We start from the raw sequence: 16,433 nt of genomic DNA, 5'->3' as shown, positions 1-16,433 counted from the left end.
GATGGTATTAAGTTAAGATTTTCATCGTGTGTTAAAGGGGATGTTGAAAATAAGGGTGCTATTTGCATACTGCTACTAATGCTACTAGAACTATTGATACTAGACAAGCTAAGGGTATTAAAGTGAAGCTTTCAAGAAATATTTAGGCGGATGTTGAACTAAATAAAAACAAACTATGATCATGTAGATTGTCAATAGGACGACAAAGTAATATCACAATAACGGCTTACACTATTAAGTTAGACCTTTCAGGGTAAGTTGTGATAGATTTTGAACTAGCCAGAAAAAATTATGTGTATACTTTTGATACTACTTCTACGGGTTACTGTAGCTAATAACACTAAGGGCATTAAGTTAAAAAGTTTAGGGGGGTTGCAATTAAACGAAGAAACTAAACGCATGCAAGTATTAAAAGGGTAAATAATCAATACCACAGGCAGTGCTGCTTTATCATAGCAAGTAATACCATTTATATTTTAAAGGAGCTAATTTAATTACGAATTCAAAGTTCTAGTACACTTTTAACAGTCAAAAGTGATTGGACGGCAATCATCCCTCCTCTTTAGCTCATAATTTTCCAAACACCTCCAATCAAAATATTAGATAGTCATTTTGTCTAGCATAGCTGAATGGTCTTGTAACTGTATCTCTAGGGCTATTGTGTAGGTCAGTCCCCCACAGTTATGTAATTTGCCCATTATGTTTAAAAACTGAAGGTTGTCTGATTAAATCAAAAAGCACTCCAATTAGACATCTAAGCAGTATCCCAAGAACGACTAAGGGTATTATATTCAAACTTTCAGGGCCACTTTTATTACTACTTCTGCTCTCAAAATTTAACTAAATCAAAAGAGTGTAAGTGTATCCTTGCTGTCAAAGAGCACAGATAGATTTACTTGCGAATGGTATCATGTTTTATTTTTAAGGTTAACTAGAGGGGGTATAAAACTAAATTCAACCCTACTATTTGTGTCCAGATTTTAAAAGGGTGTAAGTTGTTAAAAATTGTCTCCACTGTAGCCTACAAATAGCCGGCGAAATTTCAAATTCTTTAAAAAAAAAACTAAAAGATTTAAACTATTATTTTCTTTTTCCCTGAAAAGACTTTGCCAATATAAAACGAGCAGAAATTAATTTTAAAAAATTTGTTCCACAAAAATAAGTTTTTCAAAGACAAGTAAACAACTCCATTAAACCAAAAATGGGCCTAAGTAAAACCAAATAATCTACCAAGCGTGCCACAAATTAGCATCGATAAATAAATGAAAACAAAAACCAACAGAAATTACAATAAATAACCAAATGACAATTAAAACGAACAGAAATTCACATTGTTGGGCACAAAACCCCTATGCCTTCCCAAGGCCAGAACATAATTTGCACTTCACTGAAAAAACAAGAGCTAAGAGCTCATATGGCACTTGTGACGAGGCAAGAAGAGCTAAGAGGCAAGAGATCATATGGTATGAGCTCTAGCAAAATTCTATGAATCAATAGATTGATTTAAAAGGAAAATAAGAGGCTTAATGCCGGTCAGGATTTAAAATAAGAGCTCTGAGTTACGATGTCCTTCTAAATATCAAAATTCATTAAGATCCGATCACCCACACGTATGATATAAAAACATAATTTTTTTCTAATTTTTCCTCTCCCTTTAGCCCCCCAGATGGTCGAATCTGGGAAAACGACTTTATCACGTCAATTTGTGCAGCTCCCTGACACGCCTACCAATTTTCATCGTCCTAGTACGTCCAGAAGCACCAAACTTGCCAAATCACTGAACCCCTCCCCCCAACTCCCCCAAAGAGAGCGAATCCAGTACAGTTCCGTCAATCGCGTATCAAGGACATTTGCTTATTCTATCCACCAAGCTTCATCCCGATTCCTCCACTCCAAGTGTTTTCCAAGATTTCCCCCTCCAACTCCCACCAATGTCAAAAGATCTGGTTATGATTTGAAATAAGAGCTCTGAGACATGAGTTCCTTCTGAATATCAAATTTCATTAAGATCCGATCACCTATTCGTAAAATAAAAATACCCCAATTTTCACGTTTTCCGAGAATTCCGGTTTACTCCTCCAACTCCTTCCAATGTCACCGGATCTGGTCAGAATTTAAAATTAGAGCTTTAAAGCGCAAGATCCTTCTAACTATCAAATTTCATTAAGATTTGGTCACCATTTCGTAAGTTACAAATACCTCAGTTTTCAAAATTACCCCCCCCCCCCCCAACTCCACCAAAGAGAGCAGATCCGGTCCGGTTATGTCAGTCACGTGTCTTAGACAGGTTTTTATTCTTCCCATCCAGTTTCATCCTGATCTCACCGCTTTAAGTATTTTTTAAGATTTCCGGTTCCCCTCAGCTGCCCCCCCCCCCAATTACGCTAGATCCGGTTGAGATTTAAAATAAGAGATCTGAGTCACGAGGTCCTTCTAAATATGAAGTTTCATAAAGATCCGATCACTCCTTCGTAAGTTGAATATACGTCATTTTTTCTAATTTTTCAGAATTAACCCCCCCCCCCCCCGATAGAGCGGATCCGTTCCAATTATTTAAATCACGTATCTAAGACTCCTGCTTATTTTTCCCACCCAGTTTCATCCTCATCCCTCTAATCTAAGCGTTTTCCATGATTTTAGGTTCCCCCACCCCAAACTCCCCCCTATGTCACCAGATCCGGTCGGGACTTAAAATAAGAGCTTTGAGACACGATATCCTTCGGGGTATTGTGTTCGGGATATGACGATATCGAACGGGAGATCTGATCGCCCGTTCGTAAGTTAAAAATACCTCATTTTTTTGATTTTTCAGAATTAACCCCCCCCCCCCAACTAACCAAAAGAGAGCGGATCCGTTCCAGTTATGTCAATCATGTATCTAGGGCTTGTGCTTATTTTTCCCACCAAGTTTCATCCAGATCCCTCTACTCTAAGTGTCTTCCAAGTTTTAGGTTTCCCCCTCCCAACTCTCCCCCCCCCCAAATGTCACCAGATCTGTTCGGGATTTAAAATAAGAGCTCTGAGACAGGATATCCTTCTAAATATCAAATTTCATTGAGATCCGATTACCCGTTCGTAAGTTAAAAATACCTCATTTTTTCTAATTTTTCAGAATTAACCCCCCCCCCAACTACCCCAAAGAGAGCAGATCCGTTCCGGTTATGTCAATCATGTATCTAGGACTTGTGATTATTTTTCCCACCAAGTTTCATCCCGATCCCTCCACTCTAAGTGTTTTCCAAGTTTTAGGTTTCCCCCTCCCAACTCCCCCCTCCCCCAATGTAACGAGATCTGTTCGGGATTTAAAATAAGAGCTCTGAGCCACGATATCCTTCTAGATATCAAATTTCATTGAGATCCGATCACCCGTTCGTAAGTTAAAAATACCTCATTTTTTCTAATTTTTCAGAATTAACCCTCCCCCCCCCCAACTACCCCAAAGAGAGCGGATCCGTTCCGGTTATGTCAATCATGTATCTAGGACTTGTGCTTATTTTTCCCACCAAGTTTCATCCCGATCCCTCCACTCTAAGTGCTTTCCAAGATTTTACGTTTCCCCCTCCCAACCCCAACCCCCCCCCCCCCAATGTCACCAGATCCGGTCGGGATTTAAAATAACAGCTCTGAGACACGATATCCTTCCAAACATCAAATTTGATTAAGATCTGATCAACCGTTCGTAAGTTAAAAATACTTCATTTTTTCTATTTTTTCCGAATTAACAGGGCCCCCACTCCCCCCCCCCGATGGTCAAATCGGGAAAACGACTATAACTAATTTAATCTGGTCCTGTCCCTGATACGCCTACCAATTTTCATCGTCCTAGCTTACCTGGAAGTGCCTAAAGTAGCAAAACCAGGACCGACAGACCGACAGAATTTGCAATTGCTATGTCACTTGGTTATTACCAAGCGCCATAAAAAGATATAAATGTTTTCACTTTTATAACTTTACTAAATCAAATTTTATTAACATTGTAACAAATAAGTATCAGCTTATGTATATTAAACTGACAGTACACTGACCTTCATTTGTATTTTCAAACTGATATTCATTTGTTTTTTTTAGTAAAGTGTAAATTATATTTTGACCTTTGGAAGACATAGGGGTTTTGAGCCCTGTTCATTTTAGTTTCTATTCTTTTTGAGTTTTATTCGGTTATTATTTGTAATTTCTGTTCGTTTTGGGTTGGATCCAAGCATCTTTTAAATAACATTTTCCGTTTTCAATCCTAAAAATAATTTATTATTATCCCAATCCTCTTGGACGCACTTAGAACCACTACGGTTGCTCCAAAATACGGCAGTGAGAATATCATGAAGAGTTTTTTGTAATTTATTTGAATCTTCAATGTGTGTTTGTGTCCTTAGTTTCTCTTTGTTATCTTTAGAGATTACTTCGTCTGTATCTTTATTTAACGGGAAATAAATGAATAATAATAATAATAATATTTGAAAATTTTTACATCAACTGTCAAACTTTGAAAATTCAGCAGAAATAGAGACGCAACCTTTTTTTTCTTGGATTTGTTAGATTAGAAACAGATAAAAGAAGTTAATGTTTCGATATTACACTTTAAATACAAGCTTTTTTGTATTTATTTTATAAAAATATCTGCTGATTCTGCAACCTCCTTTGGTCTTTAGGCGTGACGGAACATACAAAATTTCTTCTGTTAGTTCTGGAAGGTCTAGATTTCCAATAAGATATCAATTGCCGTTAATTTAACACAAATATAAGCCAAAAGGTAGAATTCCAATTAAATTAACACGGCAATCTCAGCAGAAGTTGAGAAAGGAAGTATTAAAGATTGTTTTTTGACTTATGATGATAGAACATGAGGAATCAATTATATTTTGTAAATTTGTTTTTACGATGTGCCTATGTCGAGATAGCCCCTCGTACCCCAAGGGCCCAATATTTCTATATATCTTATGTTTTGATTTTTCATTAGTCAGGTTTTTTTTTCCCCATCGTAATTATGAAGATATTAATGCGTGTTTTGTCAGTATATTCAACTTAAACGGCTCTGCTCATCGTTGGGGACTAATGTATCTTTGTTGAATTAATTTGTCTAAATAAAACAGCTGGAACAACCGAAAAGCCAGCTTGCTTTATACAGCCTACCTTCTTCATCTGAAAACTGAACTAGTGTCAGGTCTTCTGGAGGATTTTCCCTCTCCTTCTTCATTTGTTCAAATTCTACAGACATGGGTATTGATATTTCATTAGGATACTTCTTATGAAAGTCTTTGATTTGTTTGAGACGAGAATAAAACTCAGCAAATTCGTTTGGCCCAGAAAGTGCTGACAACTCCTGCTTACGAAGACCATCATTATCCTCGTAAACTTCTTTCAAGTTGCTTGTCACTTCAGAAAATCGCTAAAAAATAGATGCATAAAAATAAAAACTTAATCTTATCAGTATAGCATCATTTACGCTATAAAAACAGTATTAGATGCTTTATGAATTTGGTAGGCCTATTATCAAAATCACAATTCCATTGACACTAAATTAAAATGTTAATACACAATCAAAACGCTGAAATGGAGAATAAACTAAACCTTTCAAGGATCAAATAGTTGATTAGCTATTGAGTAATGACTGTGTAATTGTTATTAGTTGCATTTTCTTCCTCTATTGCAATTAGCTGATGGTTAGAAAAAATAAAATCTGAATATGGAAGAAACTTAACCAATTTTTTCTCATTGTGTTTCATATATATATATATATATACATATATATATATATATATATATATATATATATATATATATATATATATATATATATATATATATATATATCAAACAATAGTTTTAAACTGCCCTAAAATTTGGGTTACAACACAGTTCATTGTTTCAGCCTTCAGCCCTTTCTAGCTCATGTTAAGTTGAAAATAGTTCCAGCGGCTGCTCTCCGCGATTTTTATACTGGTATTTTCATGTATAATTTGGTCACAGGCAAAATCCGCTTCTTTTCGAAGTGTGTTCACAAAAGTTAATGAGGTTCATTCCCATGGGACAAGGTTAATGCACAAAATTTATGCTAGTAATTTGGATACGTCTACGTCTGGGTTTTCTTTTGTTTTTAGAGGAGCTGAGTTATAGAATTCGTATTTAAACGAGGAAATTAAAAGTAGTGAATTAGGTGAATTTAAAAGGCTGTTGAAGAATGAATCGTTTTCTAAATATGATTTTAACAGGGTACATAATTTATAGAATAAAAAAGTATCAAATTGTTAAAATTAGTATTTTATTTTGATTGACGTGTGTTAAGGAAGGAGTTGAGTTAAGTTAGTGCCTGGAGTTTCTTTTTGTGGATTGTTTGATTTCTCTCCTCTCCATATGATGCTGTAGCATTTGTAGGGGATGACTTTGTTTTTTATGTGTTTTTTTGTCAGTAGCTGATATTAAATAATAAAAAAGTTGATTTATCGATTCCAACTACTTTATGAAAATTGTCACAGAAAAGAATATTAAACTGGGCAATGGGGCAGAGCAGATATGCTTAGAGAATTTAAGAAGGGGGCAATATTGCTATTTTTACAATTTTTCCGCTACAGAAAATTTTTCTTGAGGAAAAAAAAAATTAACTGCTGTCACGGTGCAGATCACTGACCAATGGACACAGAGACAGCATATACAAAATCGGAAAATCAAAAGCCATGTGGGCACACATGCAGCTCAGTGCTGCTTAGGTGCAGCGAGCTGCAGATGCCGAAAAATAACATTGTCCTGCCAGTACAACCAGAAAGGCAATTTCAGATTGCTAAACTGGATAGAAATGATGTGAAGCAAGAGATGGTTCTACTTCACCAGAATAACAACATAATCTTTGAGGAGGTTAGTTGAAGAACTTCTGAAAAAAATGATATACAAGAATATTTGTAGTTTAAAGAAGAATATAGCAAGTTATCACCAAGGGAGGTTGGCTTTGGTCTTTGGAGACTGAAATTGTTAGAATCGAACAGAAGCCTAAGAGACTGAAGCAAACATAAAGCCTAATTGGGGATATATGTATCTTAACTAATAGCCAAACATGCCTCAAGCTTCTTGAGAATATGAAGAGCAGGCACAAAAGTGAGTTGGAATGTTATGAAGCATTAAACAGACTAGCATCCAATGGAAATCAAATTACAATGTTATGGGCTCCAGGACACTCTGTCACAGGTAATGAATTTGCAGATGAAGCAGCTGAGGCTAAGACATCACTGATATGCTATGGGAATTTTTCATTCCCATCTCTTTGATCTTTTGGAAAGTAGAAGCAAGGATATGGAACTATGGTGCAGCAAATTGGCAAAGAAAGGTGGGAAGTAAAGAAAAAAAGCATGTGGTCCCAAAGTTTAGCCCCCCACTGACTAAATTACTTTAATATTCTAACAGGTCTGAAATACAAATAGTTAGTAAAGCAATTATAGGCGTTGGAAATTTTTTCACCCCATCTAAAGAACTGATTCTCCAATTTTCCAATAATGTGAGATGGCTGAGGAACAAGAAGCCATCTAGAAGAAGAATGTCAAGCTGGGATTCAATGCCAGCTGGATGTATTTCATAAACTAGATGTTAAGCTGCATGACTCAGCTAAGGCTGGTAACATCAAATAGCTGGCAAAGTACATGGCAAGAATGGGAAGCTAAATATTAATCCCCCCACCTGAAGCTAACTAGGTTTGTTATATTTTTTGGGGGGAGGGGGGATCTAACGGGTGCTCTAAACGGGTAATCATTAAATGATCTAATGGGGGGGGGGGGATCTAAAGTGCCATAAATTTATTTTGCAAGGAAGAGTCAGAGACAGCAAGAACTCATTTACTACAATATCAGCACCAGAAGTGTTATTATTTATATTTAATCCTTTTAGTGCTGTCTCTGACTCTTCCTTGCAAAATAAATCTTCAACAACTTTTTCACTCTTCTCTGTAAGATTTCCTGAAACTTTATCACAGTTTAACACATTCACAAGATATTCTACATATCTCTCTTTAATACTTTCCTTATCACTAATTGAGGCCTCATTCCTAAATTTAACTGGGACAAATCCAGATTTACTGTTTTCTCTCAAATTTTTAAAATACCAGTACAATATTTTACCATTATGTTGTCTGGTAGGATCTTGCACATCTTCAGCAGTTTTATCCATGGCCTCCACTTCACACATGCTTAAGTCTTATTTTCCCAGTTTCCCTACTTTCCTTACATTCGTCTCATTTTTATATGATCTAACACTTAAATACTTATTGCACAAATTCACCCGCTTTCCTACTAAGCTTAAAGTGTTTTCACAAATACTCTTAGCTGTGTTTCTAACTTTCCTCCCTAGGAAACCACGAACTACTTCGCAAACCACTTTCAACCCTTTTTTAAGGTACATACAAATTCAACCCTACAAAAGCCAAAGGTAAAAAGTACATAATCATGGCATGCCAGGTCCTATGCTTTTCAAACAGTTCGTGGTAACGAACTGTAGTAAGGAGCGACCCGGCTCAATAGTAACCAAAACTCAAAAAAATTGAATTTTGATATCAATAGCTACATCAAAAGAATCGAATTTTAATGCTGATTTTAAATATATAAGTTTCATCAAGTTTAGTCTTACCCATCAAAAGTTACGAGCCTGAGAAAATTTGCCTTATTTAGTAAAGTAGGGGGAAACACCCACTAAAAGTCGTGGGATCTTAACGAAAATGACATCATCAGTTTCAGCATATCAGAGAACCCTGCTGTAGAAGTTTCAAGCTCCTATCTACAAAAACGTGGAATTTTGTATTTTTTGCCAGAAGACAAATCATGGGTGCATGTTTATTTGTTTGTTTTTTTTTCTTTTCCCCAGGGGCCCAGATTAAAGTATTCTGACACATGAATAAAACTGTTCCAACGAGAACACTTCTAAGTGTGCTGAAGAATTTCATCAGTGCTGAATTCCCGGTTTTAGTGCTGAATTCTCAAATTTAAGTCGAAGATCCCAAATACAAATCTGAATCAAGTAATAAATGCTGAAATTGAGCAAACACAGTGTTTCTGAGAAAAAAACAACAAAGGAACAAAAGAAATTTCTAAAAAAGTTCCCAGTGACAGTTCATGCTTTCTTCGATTGTTACCAAAAGCATATCAGCTGAACTGAAAGTTCGACACTGAGTAAAAATAATGGCTAATCAAAGAAAATGTAATTACTTAACTTACAGACTTAAGGTACAGCACCACTTTACAAATGGTTGATTTCTTGTTTTTTGGCTGAGAATATTTCATATAAATATGAATCAAATTAGGATGATGGTCTTGGTTGACAAATTAAATACGACCTGTTTTTTAATCATTTGTGGACACCACTAAGAAAATTAGGATACTTACATCAATTAATGTCTTCTTCCTGTGATCTGAGTTTAACTGTTCTCTGACCTGAAAAAATTGAAAAATAAGATTTTGAATCCAGAATAGTTTTAGAATAGCAAGTTAAACATGGTAAAAGATAAAGCCAAAAGATTGAGCAATAAATAAAAAGACACTAATTAATTAACTAACAAGTCAACTACGCTAAATAAGAAAGCCATTAGTGGAATTAAATCATGGCCTGCAATAATATAGCAGCCTGAAACACAAAAAAGGAACTTCTACTTTACATGACGAGCTGAAGTGTGGTTGTGCCACAAACATTGGTGGCTACAGACTTGATCTGAAAAGATGGACAAACTCCTCACTGTTTTGATAAATTTTTCTGAAATTACTGTTTCACTCTGTGTTGTCGTGAAAGAGAATGAGACATGCAATCTGATCAAGGATTTCTTAACAAAAGAGCCAACTAATTTACTCATATGAACTTCTTTACTTTTCAAAAAAGAAACACTCTATACACCATTTCAGCAGATAACTTCAAAGACCACACAGCACTTCCATGGCGAAAATTTAACAGTTCAAAATAGGGATGAAACCTTTTAATCAACAGTGAAACAGATATAACATTTTAACTAACTATTTCAGACACATATACAGTGTCCATCATCAACAGTAAAACTAAAAGACACCAATAAAAACAACAAAATTTACACCCAATAAACTAATTACATATAGTTTATTGCTCACATTTTTTTTCAATGCAACAGTGGAAGCAATTCTCCTTGAACTTTTTGGTTCTAGTTCATTAGATTTATCTGAAATATCAGACAGACAGAGGTCAAAGCTATTAGGTAAAATGAAATTTACTTTATTTGATCTCAGTAAATTATCATAAATTGAATTCAATCCAAATTCACCTGTATCTCTGTTTATGGAATCATTCTTGATTTTTTTTTTTTATTATTTCGATCATTCCACTGAAAATTTGCTTTACTCCTTGGTCCCTAAAAATCAAAGAGACATTCTCAAACAAAATAAAATGATTTTGATATATTCCACCTCAGTAGTTTTTTAGGGGGGGGGGGTTGTAAGATGGATTGTTTAGTCTGTCCCAAAATGTGAACAGGCCATAATTTTCTTCTAGAACAGCAACTTAATGTGAGACATTGTGTGTTATAATATGATCTGACATCAGCTACCTAAGTGATTTCTAACATACACAGAAAAACTACAGAAGAAAAAATGAGAATGGGATTACTAGCCCAGACGTCCAAAGACAAGCTTTCCACAACTTACTGGAGAATGCTGTATCCAGAAGTTTTTATGGCACTTGGTATTTACTGGTTAATTTGGAAAAATTAGAAAAAAAAATAAGCTATTTTTAACTTATGAATGGGTGATCAGATCTTAATAAAATTTGATATTTAGAAGGATATCGTGTCTCAGAGCTCTTACTTTAAATCCCGACCAGACCTGGTGACATTGGGGGGAGTTGGAGGGGGGAACCTAAAATCTCGGAAAACACTTAAGAGTGGAGGGATTGGGATTAACCTTGGTGGAAAAAATAAGCACAAGTCCTAGATGCATGATTGACATAACCGGAACAGATCCACTCTCTTTGGGGGAGTTGGGGGGAGGGTTAATTCTGAAAAATTAGAAAAAATGGGGCATTTTCAACTTACAAAGGAGTGATTGGATCTTAATAAAATTTCATATTTAGAAGAACCTTGTAAGTTAGATCTCTTATTTTATATCCTGACTGGATCCATTGTCATTGGAGGGAGTTGGGGGGGGAGGGAATCTTAGAAAACACAAGAGTGGAGAGATCAGATGAAACTTGGTGGGAAGAATAAGCACAAGTACTAGATACATGATTAACATAACCGGACCAAATCTGCTCCCTTTGGAGGAGTTGGAGGTAGTAGTAGTAGTAGTAGACAGGTTTAATAGCAAAAACTTGACAACTGTTGCTGATTTGTGTTTCTTTACAACATATACAAAATCAAGCTACACTTGTAAATATAAATGTATGTTAATTAAAAAAAAATGAGGTATTTTTAACTTAAGAACAGGTGACCATTCGTGAGGTATTTTTAAATTTGATATTTAGAAGGAACTCATGTCTCAGAGCTCTTGTTTTAAATCCCAACCAGATCTGGTGACATTTGAGGGGGGAAACCAGAAAACTTGGAAAACGCTTAGTGTGCCAAGATCTGGATGAAACTTGGTGGTTAGGATAAGCAAATGTTGTAGATACGTGATTGATGTAACCGGACTGGATCCACTCTCTTTGGGGAAGTTAGGGGGTCTAGTGCTTTGGTGAGTATGGTGCTTCTGGACATGCTAGGATGATGAAAATTGGTAGGCATGTCAGGGACCTGCACAAATTGACTTGATTAAGTTGTTTTCCCTGATTTGACCATCTGGGGGGGGGGGCTGAAGGGAGAGAAGAATTACAAAAAAAATGGTATTTTTAACTTACAAGTGGGTGATCAGATCTTAATGAATTTTGATATTTAGAAGGACCTTGTATCTCAGAGCTCTTATTTTAAACCCTGACTGGCATTAAGCCTCTGATTTTCCTTTTAAATTAATCTAGTGATTCTTAGAATTTTTCTAGAGCTCATGCCATATGAGCTCTTGGCTCTTCTGACCTTGTCACAAGTGTCATATGAGCTCTTAGCTCTTGTTTTGTATAAGGCTGAGTGAACACAACCAATATTAATTAGATTACACAAGATCAGTCTTTCTAAATGAATAAAACTTGATAGGTTTTCATGGACGAAGACAAGAAAATGTAGATCAATATACTATTAAGATATAGCATATTAATTACAGAATTTAGCAGGAAAGTCAGAACCTTGCCATTTAAGTTTGCAGAAAAACCAGGTAAGGATGCCAAATTATAAAGAAGCCAAATAAGCTGGTAGGGATTGGCTTTGATCTTCCTTATGATGTAACCCAATTATGTCTCTCCAATTACCATAAGTAACAAGTTATGGAAGTGCAATTGCTTCTAAAAAACCTGTAATCAACACTTTTATTAAAACATATAAGGTTATGCTCCATACATATGGCAGTTCTCCAAGCTGTGTTAGGGACACAGCCAAGAATGAACTCACCACAGTTCAGAGCCCAATAAAAAAATAGTTGGAGAGAAGGGAAAGAGGTAATTGGAAGAATCACATCCCTACAAGAGGTGTACTAGTTAATGTATGTTCAGCTGTTTCAACTTAGGGTGGCATATTTCCACCATTCATGATTTTTCTGGGGTAAAGATTCTTTCAAACACACTGAAGGGAACTCTGCTAGGAAGTGCAGGCATTCATTTTTTGCTCTTAGGGATGAATTATAAGTGAGGACTTTATTGTGTTTTTGGATACTTTATTCAGCACAGGAAGCCCACTTGGAAGAGACTAATGCTCCTTCTGATGGACAATCAAATGGAGGACAATAAATCTTGGGCCGTCAGTGTTGATTTACAACATTACTACTATCTTAAGGTAAGCAATGGTCCTAGTTGCAGATCTTATTTTTGGACCCACACCATCCTACACTCTATAAAACAACCTGTATAGTGCAACTAATGCAGATGATAATCCAGGACACACATAGGAAGAACCATGGTGTACAATTGCTTTAGTTGCTCATAAGGCTACTGGTCCAAAAACAATAATATACTACACACAAGCCTACCAGAAAATTCTGGAGCTAAGAAATGGAAGATGTGCAAGTACCAAGTTCATACCAACACACCAGTAAAAAATGAACAAATTCAAGATTTTTCTGTTTTGAAGGAACACAAAACAGGTAGGCCTGTTTTGAGACAGAAGAGTTTCAATGTATTTAACAAAGTGGATCTTACCTAGACAAAAATCAGCTCTAGTTCTGACAGTAGTTTTTCTTTACTTGGTTATTGCTTCTGCTTTAATGATAAATATGAAATAATATTACATGATCACTCTAGCCTTGATGCAGAGATAAGTGACCATATTGATGAAAATATATGATTATGGTACCATTTTTGAATTTATTTGAGTGGAGTATCTAAAATAGCTCTAAGCTGCAGTTTAAGGTAAAGTGAAGAGGAACATGAATGAAGGATGAGTTGTCATCTTCCTAGGCATGAAATTTTCTATATATAATTTTTTTTCCCCAGAAGCAAGTAAAGGGTCCCTTACCAATATGAAATACATAGTTTTGAAATTCTAAGCTCAATGACCTTTAGAAAAACTGAACATAATGTAAAAATACTTGTGTGCTTAACTTTATTGAGTATTTGGTTGATTCAGAATATTTTTCCCTTCTTTTGTTGAAGTTGATAAACATTAATTAACATAGGAAGAATATTACTAGAGGAAAGATGAACATTCCAGTTAGCAAAGATTTGTGTTGCAATAATTACCAGCTATTGGGATCAGAGCAAGGACTGACATTGCAACTACCTGCCCCCACATTACTGCCTAATCTACCTACCAACAGGGCACAGTGGCCACTTCTGACTTTGACTGGTAGCCAACAAAATATAAACAAAAAAATCAATAAATAAAAAAAATAGAATAGCAAATTCTAGACCACAAAATACTTATATCTTTCTACATCCCAACCATTTCAATAGCATTTGTTTATAGGCTGTATAGTCTTCCTAAACAAATAAGCAGCCAACCATCCACAACTCCCCCCTCCTCTCCTACATGGTAAAACTGGGTATTTTAAAGTTTTTATGCTAATTTCACATCCCCTCCCCATGGAAGTGATATTTTATCAAATGTTAAAGCTTGAAAAATTATTTTATAAAAAAAAAAAAAAATAGAGCATCAACTACAAAAGATGCAAGAAAAATTTCCCTGAAACTTTCAAGTGAAGCCCTCAGCTATTAGATAAAACAAGGTAGGTTTATCAAAGCTATGTATAGAGCTTGTTACAATTTTAATGTACCATACAGTATAAAAACACAAACAAAGAGTTCCTTGGTAGAGAACAGATTTGGGTCTCTAGAATATGGCAGAACACAATTATGATAGAAGTGAAAGTTCTAAGACAAAACAAATTATACAAGACATTTTCATGCTCCTTATCTATGTTAGAATAGATAAGTTAATTGGTATATTGGGTTGGGGGTAAAGTTCATTTCTAAAACAAATGCATGTTAAATTTGGATTCAAGATGCAATTCTGAATATATATGTAAGTTTTTTTTTTTTAGCTAGCTGAAGTTTGTTAATATAAACCTTATCTAAAACCACATAGAACTAGCAAATAGCTTCAAAAGTGTATATTGGCAAAGTAAAGGTAAAATTATAACAGTTCATATAACTGGTTTTCCTATAAAGTAAATATACCACTTTATGCATTTTTTTTATGTTCTTTGTGAATATAATAATCACTTCTACCTTAAATTGAGATTTAAGCACTTTTTGAGTGCTTAAAAATGAGGAATTTTCAAAAAATTATGACAATTCATATAATTGACTTACCAATAAAGCAAACATACCACTTGATGCCTTTTTTCATGTTCTTTACAAATATAATAATTGCTTCTACCACAAATTCAAATTTAAATAATTTTTGAGCTCTTAAAAGTGATGAATTTTCAAAAAAAAAAATATGACTGTTCACATAACTGACTTACCAATAAAGCAAACATACCACTGGATGCCTTTTTTTATGTTCTCTATAAATATAATAATTGCTTCTACCACAAATTCATATTTAAGCACTTTTTGAGCTCTTAAAAATGATGAATTTTAATTGAAGTACAACTTATCACTCATTTTCTACAATATAATATTATGTTTTCTCAGCATAATCTTTTCTATCATTTTTGAAAAGATAATGCTATATTTTCTCAGTGCTATAATTATTTATAATAAGGTTAGTTTAGGTTTTGAAGTGATTAAATTTGAATTTAAGGTAGAAGCAATTATCATAGAAAAAGGCATCAAGTGATATGTTCACTTTATTGGTAAGCCAGTTAAATGAATTGCTATAATTTTACCCTGTAAACCTTATCTAAAATTACAAAGAACTAGTAAATAGCTTCAAAAAGTGTATATTGGCCAAATAGACAGATATAGGCTAGGCCTTATCCAAAATAAAAAACAATAAAAAAGGAAATCAAATAAACACACAATCCCTGTAATAGGCCTAGCTCCATAGCTGTAAAAGAGGAGCAAACCATAACCATATACATTGGCATTTAAAAAACTGATAAGTTACTACATGTAAAACTGGTGATCCCAAACTATAGGCTATTAAGCATAGGCCTAGGCTACTTTAGACTAAGCCAAGATCTAAATTTAGGCTATTTTTATTAGATTTCTGTCCAAAGTTGATATGAAAAGTTGGTTGTTATTTCGCCTTGTCTGTTAATTGGAACTGTTAAAACAAAATGTAGTGCCATACATTAGGGCAACACTTACAGAATTTTTCCTAAGCATTGTTTCTTCTACCATCCCTTGAATAAGCCTTTCCCGTTCTTCATGGTATCTCCTTTGTAGTTCCAATAAAGTTTCCATGTGTAAATCTACAATTTTTACTTTGATGTATCTTTTCCTATAGATTCCAAAGATTTATTTTTACAGATTCCAACCTAAAGGAATATATTCTATTCTTCGAGTAACCACAAGAACAAGGTTGTTGCGACATACACTGTTGTTGGGAGCAACCTGAAACATCAGACTCATCGTCGCTAAGGAGCGACTCGCTCCTTTAATTATTTATGACAGTAATTAACCTGCCTGTTTTTGGGTAAAGAAATGTAAAGAAAGGTAAAATCAAAGAAAATTGAAGAGCCGTATTCAAAACTAATTTAAATAAAATGAAAGCCAAATAGATAAATCCTAAAACGAGAAGAAATTAAATAAATAGTTAATTTTAACTTAAAATATTACAAAAAATAGGACTATCTAACCTTTTAAGGCTATATTATAATCTTCACTTTCAAATAGTTCGTGGTAACGAACTGTAGTAAGGAGCGACCCGGCTCAATAGTAAACGAAACTCTAAAAAACGGAATTTCGATGCTAAAAGATATATCAAAAGAATTAGATTTTTATGCTGATTTTAAATATATAAGTTTCATCAAATTTAGTCTTTG

At 34.6% G+C, this 16,433-nt stretch overlaps 1 protein-coding gene across 1 annotated transcript in view; it reads right to left on the bottom strand.

Moving 5' to 3' along the window:
• Positions 1-15,966, bottom strand: part of LOC136042209 (splicing factor 3A subunit 3-like) — a 28,575-nt gene extending 12,609 nt beyond the window's left edge. Inside the window, exons 1-3 of the mRNA XM_065727147.1 lie at positions 15,757-15,966; positions 9,354-9,401; positions 5,128-5,383 (exon numbers count right to left, since the gene is read on the bottom strand). Of these exons, the coding sequence (XP_065583219.1) occupies positions 5,128-5,383; positions 9,354-9,401; positions 15,757-15,852 (400 nt within the window). The 5' untranslated portion in view covers positions 15,853-15,966. The remainder of the gene's footprint in view (positions 1-5,127; positions 5,384-9,353; positions 9,402-15,756) is intronic.
• Between the last annotated feature and the right edge of the window lie 467 nt (positions 15,967-16,433).

The sequence above is a fragment of the Artemia franciscana genome, chromosome 2, assembly GCF_032884065.1.
Source record: "Artemia franciscana chromosome 2, ASM3288406v1, whole genome shotgun sequence".
NCBI lineage: Eukaryota > Metazoa > Arthropoda > Branchiopoda > Anostraca > Artemiidae > Artemia > Artemia franciscana.
This window is presented reverse-complemented; position numbering and strand designations above follow the sequence as displayed.